This window comes from Panthera tigris, chromosome C1, assembly GCF_018350195.1.
Source record: "Panthera tigris isolate Pti1 chromosome C1, P.tigris_Pti1_mat1.1, whole genome shotgun sequence".
Classification (NCBI taxonomy): domain Eukaryota; kingdom Metazoa; phylum Chordata; class Mammalia; order Carnivora; family Felidae; genus Panthera; species Panthera tigris.
The window spans coordinates 2,124,100-2,142,470 of record NC_056667.1 but is presented as its reverse complement, the minus strand read 5'-3'; the positions used below and the strand labels follow the sequence as shown (position 1 = coordinate 2,142,470).

Genomic DNA, 18,371 nt, shown 5'->3' with positions numbered 1-18,371 from the left:
CATCCGTCTGGAAAGCACACGTTCCCCCATCGGGCCTGCTGGTGACAAGGGTCCTTGGAGCCTCTACCGAAGACTGCCAGTCTGAAGGAAGCTTACCACAAGGGCTGATGGAGCACAAGAAGGTGACAGGTGGCCATGGCTTCGTGGCTCCTGGAGCCCAGGATGCTCCAGCCCCCAGGGGACAGCCACCTGAGCCCCCCCCGCCCCCCCCGGCTGAAACTGCCATCGGACGGACCCCTCGGGCGGGCCTCAGGCCTTTTCCGTTTGGACCTCCGGAGCCGTGGCCCGCTGTGAACCTGGGGAAGGGCCGGCAGCGGGACAGGGGGGCGGCGGACAGGGGACCCCTGCAGGGCAACCTCAGAGGCCTCCTTCCCCGCTCTGGCTCCCCACAGCCTTCTGTGCCTTCACTTGTCAACCTGGGAGGCCCCGGCACCAGATGAGCAAACTGTGGGGTCCGTCTGAGGGAGCAGTGGGACACAACCATTCCGGAGTCAGACACGCCCTACAGGGAGCGCCACCAGCGAGGGCACAAAGCCAGCCACAGAGCCGAGTATGCCTGCCGTGGGGTCCCCGCTGACGGCCGGCCGAGTCCAGCCGGAGGCAGAGCAGTTGGCCACCAGGGCCTGGGTGGGGCTGGGGGCAGAGGCTAAGGGGCAGCTGGTTTCCTTCGGAGGTGATGAAGAGGTTCTAAAATTCACCGTCAAGGCGGGTACACACAGCTGTGAATATACGAAAACCCACTGAATTGCACACTTGAAATGGGTGAATTGTGTGTCAGCAGGTCACAACCGCTGCGATCAGCAGCCCAGCCCCTGCCGGGGTACCACGGGCTCTCATTACAGAGTGCTTCCCGAGAGGCCTGCCGAGCGGGCGAGTGAGCGAGTGAGTGAGTGAATGAATGAATGAATGACGGAGCGTGGGTGTGCCAGGCAATAGGACGTCTCCCCCGGACCGATGCCCGGGATTGAAGGCCAGGTGGGAAGCCGGCCCTCCCACTCAAGGAGGCTGAGAGCCCACCGGGTCCGGGGGGGAGGGCGGGGGTCCCAGCCTGCACCCTCCTCCCCAGGCTCCGTGACCTCTCTCTTCCCTCCCAGGTGACCAGCCGCGGCCCTGGGCGACTGGGGTGCCAGTTGCGCCCTGGGCGACTAAAGGGCTGTGGGAGCCTCGGGGAGCACGGCACAACCCGGGGTGCAGGTCTGTTCCCCTCCCTGCCCCCTCCCGACGGGACGGCCCAGGCCAGCAGGGCAAAGGGCCCCCACGGCCCCCCCCTCCCAGAAATGAGAGACAGCCCCACGACGACAACAACGTTGTTCAGATTTTAACTTGTCCACATTCTTTACCGATCTGCGGCGGGTGCCAGGGAATTAGTCACTGAACCAAAAGAGCAAGGCTGATAGCATCATGTACCCAGCAGCCACAAGGGGCAGGGCCCGCGTGCGGGAGCCCTCGTGAGCGGGAAGGGAGCGCTCTGCACACCGGGCGGGCGCCTCAGACAGGCTCCCTCTGTCTGCCCACGAGCCAGCCGGTGGCCTGTGCGCACCCTCCTCCCTCCCGCCCCGTGACTCCGTGGCATTTTGTGGTCCAGCTTCCTGAGGGGCGCCCCTCCTCCCTAGGAGAGCGTCGGGCCCCTGTGCGGGGCCAGGGCCATCCCTGCTACCCTTCCTCTGAGTCCTGCTTCCCCAGGGACACCTGCACCCACACCCCCAGGAAATGGCAGAGGGCAGAGGTTTCTGTCCCGTTTGCTTCGTGCCGTTTCCGCTTTGCTGCAGGGAACCCCGCTGCTTAGGAAGTGGGGCGGCTTTTGCATGCCTCCCGAAAGGTCCTTCCTTCCTTCCCTTTGCATTCCTTCCCAGTCGGATGGGGTGCACTGCACCCTGGGGACCAGCCCCACCCGACCTCGCTGTCCAAACCGGGCCCAGCACAGCCACAGAGAAGCCTGGGGTGCCCTTCGTCCAGACCGGAGGCCCCTGGCAGCGGGAGGAACCTCGGGCAAAACCAGGACTTTTTTGGTTTGTTTGCTTTCAAGCAGAACTCCCAAGAGAGCGGGCTGATTAGGACATGCCCAGCCCGGGGCGGCCCGCATGTGCCTACATGTGCGTGCAGGGCTCCTCGGCCCGACCCAAGCAGGGCTGCGGGCGGGCGGGCGGCTTCCCCTCCAGGTCCCGCGGAGGATGCACCGGGCCCGGGCTCCGGGAGGGGCTGGGGCCGGGGGAGTACATCTCCCCCCAGATCCTCAGTGAGCCCTGCTGGACCCTGGCAGATGGCCTGGGGGCTCCTCCCACCAGGGCCAGACAGGCCCCCCAACAGTCTCTGTCCATTTGCTCCACAAACATGTTTTCTGGTGCTCTCTGCCGACTTGGAGGGGACAGCGGGCAGGGGCAGAGAGGGTGGACGTGCCCTCAGGGTGCAGGCAGTTCTGGCCAGTGCACCAGGGAATCCATCCCACAGCCTCTGCAGGGGGCCAGGCTGGCTCCCAGGGTCGGCACCTCTGGGTCCAGAAACACAGGCAAGGGCACACATAGGCCTCGGGGCCACATGCCCGAGTGTGCTCACACGCAGGGCCCAGAACACTCGCTGGGAAGGGGCAAGGGGCTTAGACCTCAGGCTGCGGCCTCCAGCAGAGGGAGGAGGCTGCCCGATGGGAGGCCCCACCCCCGGCGTGGAGGTCCTGAACTGTGTCTGTGTCTGGCCCTCTTCTGGGAAAGGAGCTGGTCTCTGGCAGGGACAGCGAGTGGAGTCCCAGGAAAAGGGGGTCCTACCCCAGGAGCAGTAGGGAGAGGACAGAAGGAACCGCCCTGGGGTGGGGGTGTCCCAGCTTCCAGCCCGCCCTGCCCTGCATCCCCAGCCTCGGGGCCTCCCTGCTCTGCAGACCGCGGGGGGCTGTCACAGCACAGAGCAGCAACAGCAGAGCTTAGCATGGGGCTGGGGGCGGGAGGGGGGGTGCATCAAGCTGGGGATGGCTGCACTGTCCTCACACAGGGGGGACACTCACTTTGGCCAGGGTCTCAGGTTTCAGCCCCTGCCCCTGCCCAGGGGGTAGCGGAGAATGGGGGCTGGGTGGGGGGGGGGTTCAGAGGCCCCGGGAGCCAGGCCCCAGTGCCCCAGGCACCCCCACAGGCAGCAGAGGGTCCGGCCTGCCCACTGGTCCTCCTCTCCCGGGAACCTGAGCTCAGCCCAGCCCTCCAGCCCCTGCCCCACAGGCTAGACCTTGCCGCCCAAGCCCCCAGGGCCGGGGGTCCCCACAGGTGGTCAGGTGGTGGTGCCTGGGCTGGTGATCCCAGAACGCAGGGCTCTCCTGGCCATCCCACTGCCCACCTAACACCCTCCAGAACAGGACTCTCTAATGTGCCCAGGTCCAGGATTAGTGCCACCCACAAGGACCGTGTCCTGGGGCAAAAGGAGAAGGACAGGAGGGACCCCTCAGGTCCAGCAGGGTAGAGCAGGGCTCTGAGGTCCGCAGACCTGGGGGCCGAGGCCCCCCCCCCCCAATGTGACCCAGCCGGGACTCCACCGCTCTCAGCCTCAGCTTTCTATTACAAAGTAGGGGTGAAGCCATCCATAGGACCGCTGTGGGGATCAGGAGGGTCCAGGAAGGCCATAACCTGTGACTGTACATCAGGAGGAATGACCCCTGCCCAGGAGGCCCCGCCCAGAGCCAGGGAGCCAACTGAGCTGGACACACCCCTCTCCCCTCCCCCTCCTCCGCACAAAGGCCCAACAAGGTAAGGGCTGCAGGGAAACAAGCTGGGCCACCCCCAGACCCTCCCCACTCAGAGTTCAGGGCCGAGCGCCAGGCACAGGGAGGGGGTGAGCGGGGAGGCCCCCATACCCCAGAGAGGCCACATCCCACCGTCCCGTCGCGCCCAGCCCCAGACTGGAGGCTCAGAAAACTCTGGGCTGAAGGAAACGGACCCTGGAACTCAGCACACACGTGGGCCCACAGCACCGCTCTTGCCCTGGGTGCTCTTTGGGGTCAAAGGCAGGTCCTGCCTCCGGGAGCGGCCACAACGCACGGCCGGGTTTGCACTTGGAGAAGATTCTCATTTTATGTGTTTACTGACAATCGGTAAACCATCTCAAGCGGGTTTCAGGGATGTAGATGGAAAGCAAACTGCTCTTAAAGTTTGTGTGCCGGTTGCCTCGGCCTCCCCTGCCTTCCCGGCACCCGTGGCTAGTAAGACGGGAGGGAAAGTCAGACTGGCTGTGAGCACGCGGCCCGCGACCAAGGGCAGCTGCCGCACGCAGCATCCCCGGGTGGACCTTATTTTTCTAGTGAAAGTCGTAACAGAAAACCTTGTCAGTAAAACTTCAGACGACTCTTCTTATGTCCCCAGAGGCTCAGTTCCAGGCTGACTCACCTAGTAGAGGGGACTTGAGGGAGAGGAGACCTCCAGACTCGTCCCTGCACCAGGCCAAGCAGGAGCAGCGGGAGACACTGGGCTCAAACACTGATTCAAAAGATAGAGCCCCTGGGCCTCTGGCGGGGGGGGGGGGGGCGGCGTTGATAAAGGGTCCCCCAAGGAGCCCCCATCCCAGCCTCCTTTGTACCTCTTGTCCGTACCACAGGGCCTTTGCTCCTGCTGTCCCCCTCCTGGAACACTGTCTGTCTCCTTGCCACCTGAAAAGCCTTTCAAGGCTCACCTCCTCTTAGGAGCTTCCCTGGCTCTTTTCACCTGCCTCTGTGTTCTGGGGCTTTCTCTCCCGCTTTTCTGGGTAGTGTGACAAACACCATGACCCACACCCTTGTGGGTGCATACCTCGTGGGTGTCCATTTTCCTCTGGCTTTAACCCCGAAACACAGCTTAACCCCGAAACACTTGACCAACATAGGCTTAGGGGCACCGATACCCCACGCTGTCAAAAATGCAAGTATGACTTTTTACTACTAACCTACTGTTGACCAGAAACCTTACCGATACCATAAAGTCACGTAACACAGATTTTATAAGCCACATGGGTCATATACCATGTTCTTACTATGAAGTAAGCCAGGGAAAAGAAAATTTTATTAAGAAAATCATAAGGAGGGGCGCCTGGGTGGCTCAGTCGGTTAAGCACCTGACTCTTGATTTCAGCTCGGGTCAGGATCTCACGGTCTAGTGAGTTCAGCACAGAGCCTGCTAGGGATTCTCTGTCTCCCTCTCTCTCTGGAACTTCCCCACTCACGCTGTCTCTGTCTCTGTCAAAATAAATAGATAACTTGAAAAGCTTTTTTCTTTTCAATCATAAGGAAGAGGAAATACATTTCAGTATTGCGCTGTATTTAGTAAAAAACAAAACACAGCCAACAAGACTGAGCTGTTCCAAGCTATGCTATCCAAAGCTCAGCTCTGACTGTCTATTCACGCCTCTTGAAAAACCTGCAGCAAAGAGCTTCCACAGCCGACCTGGCTAAGCTCGTCCAGCATCGTGTACCCTTGACCCTCAGGAAGTTCTTTCTGGACACTAAAGCCCACTTCCCTCGCTGCATTTCGGGCCGAGGCTGCTCTGAACCGAGAGCAGCAAGTGAAGTCAGCTGCCTGTATCTCCGCTCTGTGACCCCGGCCAGCCTCCTGGGTGTCACGCGGGGGACCCCCGAGTGTCCAGAAGGGGAGGCGAGGCTGCAGAGCCGGTCCTGTCAGGGTCCTCTATCTGCCCCCTGAGGCTCCTGACCATGGGGGTGAGGACATTTCCCAAGCACTTCCGAAGAAAGCCGAGAGGTCCAAATGCAACTCGTCACAGAGTCCACCCGTGACCTTCGCAGACGTGGAAGGCGGCGATGCACCTGGCCTGAGGCTTCACGGGTTCCTCTCTCCTCCCTCCTTGCCTCCTGCCCTCCCCAGCATGCCTTGCTGGGTCCCGACGCCCCGCCCCGCCTGCCGTGTCCACCGCTCCCCACGCCCGCGGCACCGCGTGCATCCCGTGCTGCCCGAGGGCCCGGCAAACACAGCTCCCTTCACGGCCGCAGGTGAACAGTCGGGAGGAATAGTCGGCCTTTGGCAGACAGCCGCCCTGGCTTCCCTGGCCCCTTCCCCATCCCGTTGGCCAGGTTCTGCCCTCCAGCCTCCAACCTCAGAGCCACCTCCCCCAGGAAGCATCCTGGCCCGGCTGCCCCTCCAGCCAGGAGCTAGGGCTGGAGCTGAGCCCAACAGTAAGACACAGCAATGGATCCTTTCCCAGGTTGGCGGCCCCGGGGTGGGAACCACGTCACCGTCCGGCTGCGTGGCCCCCGTCTTTGTGGAAAACGGGTGAACGGTGTCGGCCGTGGCTTCCTCATGGGACCACAGTGGATCTGACTGGAGAGGTGGATACAAGGGTCTTTACCGGGCCCTCTGCCCGGATGTCCTCCCCAGACCTCCGCTCAGGAGGCTCCCCTGACTCCCCCTCGGATGTTACCTCCTGGGGTGAGGCCAGCTCGGCGCTCCCCACTCCTGGGACGCGGCACCGCCTGAGCCGGGGCACGGGGGTGCGAGCATCATTCTCTCCCGCACGGTTGGGGCAGGGTGTGCGGAGTTGGGGAGACGGGGCCTCAGCTCTGCGGCCCCTTCGCCCCTGCTGTGGGCTCCGGGGGTGGGCAGGCGGGCACCCCACGGATCTCAGAGGCCTCTGCCTTGGGGGGTTCCCTCCCACCCCCCGCAGGCTTCTGCTCTGACCCCAGCGTCCCCGGCTCTCCGCAGAACACTGATACCAGAGGTTTCATAGGGCATGAGACTCCGAGCCCCCTGGTCTTCTCTGGCAGGCATGTCTGGGCTTGGGTGCAGCCTCACCCAGAGGTGAGTGGCTGGCATGCCGTCCGGGCTTCAGGGGGAGAGAACCCGTCCCCCTCGGAGCAAGACCTCCACCCGCGGTGTTTCCCACAGCATCTCCCGGAGTCTGAGTAAATGGGTGGAAATGCCAACAAGACCGTACTCGTGCTGGGGGAGGCGCCCTCCCCTCCTGGAAGTATGCGCGCGCCCTCCTCGCCCAATCCTACGCCAGGGCCGTGTGGAACTTTCCACACCTCGCGCTGGAGAAACGTGCCCCCAGAAGCCCGTTCCTGCAGCTGCCGAGGCGTGTGTCTGCAGGATGGCCCTGCTCGCCTCTGCCTGCAGACAGCGCTGCTGAGACAGCCGGGGCGGCGGCCTGGAGCCCGAGCCGCGCAGGGTCCCCATGCGACTCCCTGACGGCGTCTGCGGGGCCGCCGGTGAACAGGCCGGAGGCCCACGGATGCACAGACTTTACTGACCCCCAGAAAACAGCCCCTTCCAGGGTGCCCGGGGCCTGGAGCAAAGGTGGGGTGCAGCTCGTGGGGGACCCCTCGCCCCTGAGCCCCACGGGGGACAGTCAGCCTTCCCAGAGCCTGACGCTGACCCAGGTGTCTGCCCTGACTTCCTTCGCCCACGTCTCCCTTGTCCGTCTGTCTATCCGCAGGCGCTAAACAGGCCCTGCCTGTGCACAGCACCTCACTGAGCGGCCCCTGGTCTCCTCAGCAACAAGCACAGCGAAGGAGGCGGGACTCTGGTGGGGGGAGGGGCGGTGGTCACTTCGACGGCCAGCACCCGGGGATGGAGAAGCAGCCATCACCTCCCCAGTTCACGGCTCCGGGGCGGACAGACGGGCCAACACCAGGCCCTCCTGCGGGCTCTGAGCCCTGACAAGCTTCCTGGCGGGTGAGGGTCTCCCGGGTGCTGGGGGAGGGCGGCACCACGCAGAGGCGGCCCATGCCCTGCGGGAGCTGGTGCTCACGTGCGGCCATGGCAGCCAGTAAACCAGCCGCTGAGTGTGTAGGGGGCTCGGGACTTCACAACAGGCTGAACACACAGCCTGTTGTTCACGCCGGGGGGCAGGGGGGGGGTTGCTCATGAGAAGGATTAGCGAAGCCCGTCGGAAGTGAAAGATGGGCAGGGTGCAGGGAAACTTCCAGGCTGGAGATCAAAGGGCAGAGCACCTGCGGCCAGAGGAAGGGCTGATGGGAGGCGGGGGAGCGGTTCAGCCCAGGGACCCTCTGGCTCCCGAGTCAAAGGCGTGATACCAGTCGTGGGGCAGTGCAGGGCCTGGCACACTCAGAGGTCACGTCGGGGGCTCCGAATGAACGGGACGTTGGCTGTTGCAGAATAGCTCCCGCGTTTTGGCCACAAGCAAGGGAAGAAGGGATTTTCCACTAGCAGAGACCCGACTGGCCGACTGGCCACCGGCGGGGCAGCTCAGCGAGCCTGGCGAATGGGGCCATCCCTCACCTCCACTGAGGCAGGCTCCTGTATTCCCCTTCCGGAACAGTCAATCCCTGCCTGCCCGGACCCCAGCGGCCCTGAACCAGGTCGGAAAGGACACCTTGTGGCTGCTGTCCCATTCCGCAGCCCAGGCCCCTGGCCACTCCAGCCCTGTCCTCTCCCAGCCACTGGAACCCCTCCTGCCGGGTCCAGGTCCCCAGAGGCCCCGCCCCTTCCTGTCCCCCATGGCCCCCCCTCCTGGCTCCCAGGCTGCCCCTCTCTGTCTCTGCTTATCTCGGATCTGGTCATTCTCCATGCGTGCAGCCCCCTCCCATGCCAGGACCCTCCTCACTGTCATTTTCCCCGACACCTGCCCCCAGGTGTTCCAGCAGGCGCTGTGCTGTGGGGGGTGGGGGGGGTGTCTTGGCCCGCCGCCCCCTCCCCCACAGGTGATGAGTGGCTCACGAAGCAAAGCCGAGTTCACACTTTTCACCCCAAATCCCCCTCCTGCAGTATCCCATCTGAATAAACGGGGCGACCCCCTTCACCCAGCCCCCCGGGCCCAACCTGGGTTGTGCTCGCCGTCCCCACCCCCCAGCCCACCAGCAAATCTCGTCCAGGACTCAGGTGCTCACCGCCTCCCCTGCTCCTGCCTGGCCCTAGGTACCATCCCTCCGCAGGATCCGCCAGCGGCTTCGGGCTCCCAGCCTCGGCCCTGCCCTCCTGTGGTCTCCTCCGAGCACTGCAGCAAGGGCCCCTTCTAGAAGCCTTGTGGGATCTCGTCCCTCCCTCCCTCCGTGTGCCTGGGATACAGCAGGCGCTCAGGACATAGTTCTTGACGCACGGATTGGCTTTTCCTACCTGGGGCCCTTCCCGCCCAGAGGCTGCACAGTCTGCAGGAACAGAGTGACCGGATCCTTGCTGGACAGCGGGTGGAAAGTGCTGAGCCAGGACCGTGGGCACGGGCGTTCACACAACACACACCTGCCAGTGCCCACCAGACCGGCGGACAGCGGGAACCGGCCAGACGCTGCTGACCCAGCTCCACATGACCCTGTGACCCTGCAGGGGCGCCTGGGTGGCTAGTCGGTCGAGCGTCCGACTTCGGCTCAGGTCATGATCTCACAGTTCGTGGGTTCGAGCCTCCGTCGGGCTCTGTGCTGACAGCTCGGAGCCTGGAGCCCGTTTCAGATTCTGTCTCCCTCTCTCTCTGCCCCTCCCCGGCTCACGTTCTGTCTCTCTGTCTCTCAAGTATGCTTGACAACAAGAAAACGATAACTCTGCAGCCCAGACAGTCCTGGGCCCTGGTCAACAGACAGGCCTGAAAAGAGCCACGGGGTCTAATATTGACCCTGCTTATCTCTTGAGGCTCTACAGTTTTTGCTAAATAGTGAAACAGCCCGAGAGGATAGTGAACGGGAGATCACAGAGATCAACATGGAAAAGTCGGCCCCAGGTGTCTGCTCCGAACGATCTCCAGTGTGGTCTCAGGTGAGAAGGGACCGTCCGTGCCCTCAGCTCCCTCCTGGGTTGGGGGTAGGTGGCCCGCCACAGTGGGAGAAGCAGCTCCCCCACCGGTGTCGGCCCAACGCCCCCAGTAAGTGGGAGCCACGGAAGGGGTCGTTCAGCCTTCGATGGAGAGGGACGGTGCGGAGGCAAACCCTGAGTACAAACCAGCAGCGAGAAAGGATGCCCCAGACCCCGAGCAGCCCCTGAGCAGACCCGGGCGCAGGGCTGACCGAAGCCGAGCATCAGGGCGCTTCCTGCTCACAGACAAGGGCGGGGCCACACGGGAGACACCCTGCGGCCCCAAAGGGCTCCCAGCGACAAGGGACGTGACAACGTGAGCTCGGGACAACCCTGTTTGTTGGTTTTGGGGTTTCAGGTGCTTTGGGCCAAATCTCACTTCCTCTTTCCTGAGGCTTGCAGCAGCAGGAAGTTTCTGTCTCCTGGGACAGAAACAGGAAACAGACACATTTACAAATCAGTGACCCAGCCCCTCCCCCTCCCCAGGGGAAGAGGAGGGCGACTCCACCTGCCCCGGGCACAAACGCACCAGCCTTGCGGACAGACTTGTCCTCGTCTACACAGAACCGAGCAGGGTGTGGGCCGCAGCAGCAATGTAGACGCTCCGTCCACCGTCCAGGGAAGGACCCTGCGCCCCTCACCCCTGCGCCCCTCACCCCTGCGCCCCAGGGAAGATGCCACGCAGCAGCCACGCTCAGCCCCACCCGACATTTGCACTGCGGGGGCCACTTCACTGGGGAGAAAAGGTCCCCACGTGCCCAGGCTTCTCCGCTGGCTGCGCAGGGACACTGGCCTCCAGGGGCCCCGGGGGCTTCTGGCTTCTGCCTTGGGTTGTGCGCATGACAACCAGGTGCCCCGGCGGCAGGCAGATAGCTCCTCCTGGGCCACACACTGTCACTCCCCCCACCCCCGACCTTGCTGGGGACACACGTGCACAGGCACACACACATGCTCATCCCAAACCCACAATGCACACAATACACGCACACACACGCTCTCTCGCACACAAGCACACCCGTGCACTCACGCACACCGCCCAGAACCTTCGCGTCTCCAGAGGCTGCCGCACCCCCAGGTCTCTGTGGCTCAGGCTCCTGGCCTCTGCCAGCCGCCAGGTCTCCCACAGGTCCCAACGGCCCACACTATACCTGCATCCCTGGCAGGAAAGACGGCCCCAGCCTCCACCTGCTCAATTAGCAGCCTGGTACCTGCCTGGCCCCCGGGGACCTGGCAAGTCTGGAAATGAGCCCGGGTCCCCAGGGCCCAGACCGCAGGGGCCCAGCAAACACTGCCATCCCTCCCCTCCCTCTGCCAGGCTGGTACCCTGCCATGAGACGGACACCTTGAGGCCGGTTTGCCACAAGTCCTTGACCTCGATCTCAGACCACACCAAGCCAGCCTAGCGAGCAGATTCCCAGGAGAGGATGCTGTTGACCTGAAAGCAGGTGCGGGCAGGACCGAGCCGCCAGCCCAAAGCTGGGAAGCAGCGGAAAGCCCCACAACTCAAGGCAACCGCCTAGCCCCGACCAGACATGACCCGCCCTCCTCTCCCTGGCTGTTGGTCCTGTCCGGCCAGTGGGCACTGGTCCCAAAACTTCTCCAGGATGGGCAGGCATCTGCCTCTCTGCCCAGGACCTGCCCCAGCCCCTCGGTGCATCCTGCCTGCCTCAGCTTACCCTGGATCACGGCACCCAGCCAGCACCGGATGCCTGAGCAGGACACAGACGAGAGAACGCACTTCCTAAGCCCCATCACGGCAAAAGCCCCACCAAGGCTCCCCCAGGAGGATGGAGATACGGTTCCGGAAAGATGCGGCACACCTACCGTGGCAAAATGCTGCGCGGGGTCACTGACATACAGCATGGTGGGCACGCGGGGGTCTGCACACGCCGGGGAGCTGGCGTGCCGCGGGACGAGGCATGGGTCTGGGTGGCCGGGGGGCGAGGCAGAGAGTGGTGGCCGCCCGGCGGGGTGGGCCCAGGCGGAGGGACGCCGTGGCTAGGGGGGCGGAGGATGCCCCGGGACATGTGGGCTATCTGCGGGCATTTTCCTTCTCCTCATCTCCCAGTTCTGTCAACCGGCTGCGTCTAACAACAAAACCGGTGGCCCACCCCTTATTCCTCATGCCTATTCATCAAAGTCCAGGCAGGCCTCAGCTTGCCCACTGCTGTGCTGGACCGCACCATGGAGGCGCGCGGGGAGGGGCGGCACGCCGGGCCACCGGCCCGCTCCGCAATTAAGCCACAGCCGGCTCCCCCCAGGACACCGCCCCCGGGAGGCTCCGGGGCCACAGGCCTGCACCCCTGAGCGCGACGGGGCCAGCCCGGGCCCTTGAGACCCAGATTGGTGGGGCCAAGCCACCCCAGAGCCAAGACGTGGTGCTATAGCCCTGGCATCCTGGGCGGAGCAAATCCTCCTGCCTCGGGAGCGTGTGGTCCACCGGGGCCACCCCGCAGGGCTGAACAGAGAGGAGAGGCACCCCAGGAGACTGCTCCCCCGGTACCCGCAGGGAGCCTTGCTACGAGAGCGAGCAGCCTAGGCGCGGTCCAAGGCAGCGGATCGAGCCGGAGGACCAGAGTCCCGATGCCCCAGCCCTGCCCGGGCTGACGCTGGCCTTGTCCCCACCGGTGCCGAGCCCCTGGAAACAGGGATGTGGCCCAGGAGGGGGACCGCGTGCTGGCCTCCAGGCGCCGCATAACGGTGGCCCGCCTAGCCGGGGGCTCTGAGGGGGCCGCCACTACCCCCTTTCTGGAGTCTGAACCTCCAACCCAATGTAACCATCTGTGGCTCAACGTTGCCTTTGGGGTAGAGGCCGGAGCCCTCCCTAGAAGCAGGCAGGACATCAGTTATACAGTTACATATAAATCATGTGAAATTGGACAGGCCACCCTCAAGTTTCCAAGCCCCGCCCACCCCCCAAGACCACTGAGGTGCTGGAAAGACATCCTCGAGACCCTTGTCTGCCAGCCCATTCTTGTCGCGTCCACAGCCATTCCCAGCCTCCTGGGGGGCTCAGGGCAGAGGCAGACTCCACCCAAGGCCCAGCCCAGCCCCCAGGCTCCTCCGGCAGATGGGGAGGCAGAGCCCATGGGGGGGCCCTGGGGGCTGCAGCAGAGACACTGCTCTGCAGGCTGGCCGGACTCACTCACTCACTCCCGTGGCCCGTGGCTGTCAGCCCCCGGCGCTCACAATGAGACAAGGGAGGAAAGCAGGGGGCCCAGGTTGGGAGCTCTGGCTGGAAGATGGCAAGGCCTGGGGTGGGGAGCCCGCTGCCCTTGGGGGGCCCGTTCTTCAGGGAGGGAGGCTGGAGGTGGAGGCGCCTGGTGGGCTGGGCAGGAGGACGGAATGGAGGGACACAGAGCCAGGTAGGGGAAGAAGAGGAGGGTTCAAACCCCAACCTCTCACAGCTGGTGTCCCCCGCGACCCCCCTTGAGGGCAACACCTCCAGCTGGGACTCCATGCAGGACAGCTGGCTTGGGGGAGGTCGGCTGCCTTTTTAATCATGCTGGGTTTGTAAAAGCCCAAAGGGGAGAGGAGAGGAAAGAAGAATTTGAGGTGAGAGACCCCAGGAATGGGCACAGGTTGGCACACAGGGGACCCACGTGTGGGAACTCAATCTTCAGGTGGCCCCAAGATTCCCACTCCAGGTCTGTGCCCTGAATGCCCCCTGTCCTCGGGAGGCACCGTAGATGTGATGACAGCCCCTGTGATTAGGTTCCAAACCCAGTCAACTCTGAGCTGATCAGAAGGGAGAGTATACAGGTGGGCCAGGCCTAATCAGGAGAGCCCTTCAAAGAGGTCAGGGAGACGTCCTCGAAATGGCCTTAGGAGCACACCGCCAGGCTGTGGAGGCACCACGTGGCAGGAGATGGCAGGCAGCCCCCAGGAGCTGAGAAAAGTGGCCCTCGGAACAGCCAGCAAGGAGGCAGGGGCCCCAGTCTGACAGCCACAAGGGACTGAACTCTGCCAACAGCCAGGGGGCGGAAGGGGTCCCCGGGCCAGACAAGACTGCACGCCTGGCTGACACCCTGAGCAGGGGACCCAGGGGAGACCCGCGGGACTCCTGACCCACGGACACTATGAGGAAACACACGAGTGCTGTTTTAGGCCACCAAGTGTGTGGTGAGGGTGGGGCCGCTCGGGCCACTGGGATGGCCGGGGAACACAGGCTGGGCCCAGGGGAAGCCAGCCACACGTAAGCCCCGGACAGCATGCTCTCCAGAGGGAGGGCATCAGGTCGGGAAGGCGTCTTCTCTCGACCCCTGACGGAAGCAGAGGCAGAGGGTCCGTGCCCCACCCAGGCCGCAGGGGCGGCACAGAGGAGGCTCTGGGCACCCGGGGCCTGAGGACCAGCACTGTCCCCCGCACCGTGAGCTGGGCCAGGCTGGGGTCCTAGAGCGACTAGGGGCAAGACACCATATGCAGACGTGCCTGACTCCAGCGTCTTTCCCGAGCAGCACCCACTTCCTGCACACATGTCCTAAGTCTTGGCCACCCAGGGGGCAGGGACAGGGCACTGGGGGACTCTGTCCTCAGAACTGGGCCCCCTCCTCGCTTGGTCCTCAGTTGCTTCCTCCGGGTGGCCTCCCAGGCAGCCCCACTGGGCCTTGGCACCTGCTGTCCTGATTCTAACTCACTGGAGGTTCCACCCCACCGACCACTTCCGCAGGCTCGTGGCAGCAGAGGGGGGTGGGATATTTCTTCCCCCTCCCACGGGCGCAGGAAGGGCACCAGCGACGTGCCAGCTCAGGGCCACACTCCTCATACTCCTTCCTGAGCACCCACGGGAGGATGGCTCTGCTTACCCCACGGAGGATGCCACGGAGGATGCCACGGAGGATGCCACGGAGCTGGCTCCATGACCCGGCGGCTGGCTGGGACTCAGCTCCACGCACCCCAGAGGAGTCCCCCCACAGCCTGTGGAAGGAAGGGCTGCTCGGGGCTCACTACGGAGGGCAGGTGGGCTGGGGGTCCTGGAGCTGACCTCGAGCTGCAGACCCTTTGAGGAGGGGGCGTCCTTCCCCTCTGTCTGCGCACCTGCCCCCTTCTGTGGGCTAGCTCGGCTTCCTGGGAACACCTCCCGGGAGGACACGCTGGGCTGTGCCCTCCCTTCCCCACCTGGGGAGAAATGCACCCCCAGGCCAGGAAGGCCTGCCCCGGGTCACTGCTGGGGTCTCGAGCCCTGGGCATATCCGCCTGGCTGTGCAGCAGGTGGGGGTGGGGCCCCAGCATGGATCAGCCGCCCCTGCCAGCCACAGCCCTTACCCCTGTGGCCCACCTGCCCACAACAGCTGTCGCCAGAGAAGAGGCGCCAGGAGAGGCGGGAAGGGGTGCAGGGGGGAGGGGACTCTGCCAGGCGAGATGCTGGGAGGGGGTGGAGGGAGGCGAGCCCTCCAGCCTAGGCTGGCCACATGCCATCTCCCCCTTTCATGCATCATCGGAGCTGAGAAGTTGCCCCTCCCCCCCTCCAAGAGTCTGGCTTTCATTTTGTCCCCGGGGACACAGACTCAGAGGAGACACACAGGCCCAGCACTGTCCAGCGGGAGTCAGGATTCCCACTGCCTGCCTGGGACACCCGGAGTGCTCACAATGAAGGACTTCATCCTGTCTGCGCCCCCCCTAGACCGTGGGGGGGGGCCTCCAGGGCCAGTACAGACCTCACAAGGCCGCCCCCCTCACCATGCCAGCCCACCGCCCTCCTGAGCCCCTGGGACGCCAGGGATCCGATAGGCTTTTCTCTGTTCTCCCCTTGCAGGATGCGGGAGGCCTAGCTTACAGCTCCTTGTGGCAGGGAGCAAGCCGTGTGCGGCAGGCGGACGTGGCCAGAACCCGAGGCCACCACCCAGGGCAAGGGCTCCCCCCCGCAGGGACCCCTGGGCAAGGGGCGTCGGGTCCTCCCTGGGCGGGGGGGGGGGGGAACAGCGCTCTTGGACACGGGGCCCTTCCCCTGCCGCCCCCACCTCACACCTAGCTGTGTCACACGCCGCCTGAGGCCCCGCACCACCCTCGATATTGCCGCCCCAGCTCGATGTACAGACAAGGAAACTGAGGCCCCGTGTGCGTCCCCTGGCAGAAAAGGGATAGGGATGGGATGCGTCCCAGAGTTCCCCATGCCCACAGCGGCCTCCCTTTGTGTCACCTCAGCATGTGGTGTGGTGGGGACCTCGGGAGCTCACTGCCCCTCCAAGAATCTGTGCTTAGGACTCCTCCAAGTCCCGCCTGTTGGGGCCCTGTCCTCTCGACTGCCGGACCCGTGTGGCGGGAGGGAGGTCCAAGGACAAGAAGCCGTCCTTCCCGCAGGGCTGGCCGGAGCTCCTGCTGGGTCCAGGCAGGGACACTGAGGCTCAGAGTCACGGGGAACTTGAACCCGGGACAGAGTGGCTCTTCAGGCGGGCCCCCATCCACTCTGCCTGTCCCCACTGGCCACTGAAGCTCTGGGTAAGGGCATCCCGTGGGCCTGCAGTGGCCTCTCTTCTGACCGTGGAGGGGATGCCGCTCAGGAACCGGCCCGTCCCGCGGGAAGAAGGCCCCGGACGGTGGAAAGCGCCACCCTGGAGGACCAATGTCCCCCACTCAAGGACTGCACCCATCTAGGCTCTGCCTTGTTGCCGGACCAGCCCCATGACTGAGGCCGCCTGCCCAGGAGCGGTGGGGGGCACTGTGCGCGTGAGCCTTTACACCCGCCTCATGCTGAGTCACAACTGCAGCGGTGGCCAGCCGGGGTCACTGGTTCCAAGGCCCGGCCTGGGAAGCCTCTTGTCTAAGGTCACCAGGCTGGGGCTACCCCTCCTCCCCCTGAGCGGCTGGGTGGGGAGAGAGCCGCGCCCTCCTGGTCCCCAGGCTGGACTCAACACCGCCGCTGGGGAGCGTCCTCCGGGGGCTCCCTCCTGCACCTGCTCCAGGGCCCTGGCCACACGGGGCGGGGAGCGGGAGGGCCCTTCGGCGAGGCGGCCAGGCACCCGGCTCTGCCCTGGCTGCCGGGCTGCCTCCGTCTGTGCATCCGGCTGCGTCGGCCACGAGAGGGTGAAGGGGGGCTAAGGCAAGCTCTCTGCATGGCGCCCGCCCCGGACCAGTCGCTGTTCCCACTGGTCCAGGCAGGGCTCAGGACGAGGCCGAGGCCGACCAGGTGGTCAGGGAGTCCCAGCCTTTTACTAAGAGGTGTGTCCCTCCCTGGCTGGTTCAGGCCTCTTGCCCTTTGCAGGGTTGGGAGGCCACTCTCTCTCTCCCCCGCGGCAGGTGGGAGGCATGTGCCCTCCATTCCCAGCCCAGACGTGCTCAGCACCTGGCATGCTCCCGGGGGGACTGGGGGAGCACGCCCCACCCCTCAGGAACCCAGAGCTGCTGCCTCTGCCCGTTGGGGAGCAGACCCCACCCCTACCCCCGCTCCTGATGCTGCTGGGGTCTCCAGGCTCCTCTGCCCTCGAGGGCAAGGCTGGGCCGCTTCCCAAACTCAGGAGACAGACCCCTTAGGACACTCTTCAAGGGTCCTCTGTCCCTAGAGCCCCTGCCCCTCCACACAGTGGACATAGCCAGCGCCGGCAGTCAGCTTTTTTTATTGTGACAGAAGTGCCTGACGTTCTGCTTTTGATCTCGAGGTGGCCACTCAGCAGACGGCCACCTGGAATAAACGTGCGGCCGGCCGCCCAGCTCGAGGAAGGGCCAGGCCACCCCTGCGATGTAGCTCCCCTTTGAGAAAGCCCTGAGTGATCTAGAAACTGACCATCGGGTGACCCTGCTTTCCCCTTCCTGAGCTTTAAATCTGCTTTTGCATTTTAAATTCACCAGTAAAGAGTGAGCCCATGAAACCCAGGCCCGCACCCCCACCCCCATAAAGGCAGAACCTCCAGTCTGCACTGTCTCTTTCTCTCTCTACCTGCCACCTGGCTGCGTGGCCCGGGCCCGCCTCGAACCCTCCAGCCCTGAGAGCAATGACACGGGTCCTGCTGTTGTCAAACAAAGAAGGGCTGGTCTAGCCGCAGCACCGGCTCGTGGGGAGATGCCTGTGGGCCTCCCCCAGGTGAGTGCCCCAGACGCAGCCAGCCGACGGCAGCCCTACTGAGATGCTGGGGAGGACACTGAGGTCCAGGAGGGGGTCCTGGGAGGCAAGGGGTCAGGACCCTTGGCCCCTGGGGAGCAGCTGGTAGAACAGGGAAGGTTCTGGGGGGACAGGACAGAGCTTGCACTTTTGCATCCTGGTCCAGGATGACTCTGCCCCAGCCCATCGAGGCCCACCCTTTGCCAGCACCTGACTCGGTTTCCCCGCCTGTAAAATGGGAACAAACAGGTGTGGAAGGCAGGCGGGCTGCCTTCACTGTGATGGCGTCCCCGAGCAGGAGGCCGGGCCGGACAGTCAGCTTTCTCAGATCCAGCGTGAAAGGTTCCTCAGGGGAACGGATGTCACGGGGGCCCCCTGCCTGCCGTACCCCGACCCCCCGGCTGCAACGGCCCAAGTCGCATGTGGGCCAGCCCAGTGGGCTTCGACGGACACGACAGAGGACACAGGGGACCCTCCTGCCCCCTGTCCCCACCCCAGCCTCGCCGTGGCTCGTTCACACGCTCACTGGAGCCCACACGGCCCTCGCTGTCTGCCGGATGCTCAAGGTGCCTCAGACGGGCATGTGTTGGGGTGAGGGGCTCCAACTTCTGGACAGGGGCTTTAGGGCATGGGGGCCAGGC

The 18,371-nt window shown here is 64.5% G+C and overlaps 1 protein-coding gene across 4 annotated transcripts in view; it reads right to left on the bottom strand.

Annotated features, from left to right (window-relative positions):
- Positions 1-18,371, bottom strand: part of TP73 (tumor protein p73) — a 62,286-nt gene that overhangs the window by 23,070 nt on the left and 20,845 nt on the right. The window contains exon 1 of one of the 4 annotated variants that reach the window (XM_042996211.1): positions 11,520-11,756. The exons of the other annotated variants lie outside the window; for them this stretch is intronic. Coding sequence (XP_042852145.1) covers positions 11,520-11,558 — 39 coding nt within the window. The 5' untranslated portion in view covers positions 11,559-11,756. Of the gene's footprint in view, positions 1-11,519; positions 11,757-18,371 lie in introns of those variants that run through there. 4 annotated transcript variants of the gene reach the window in all.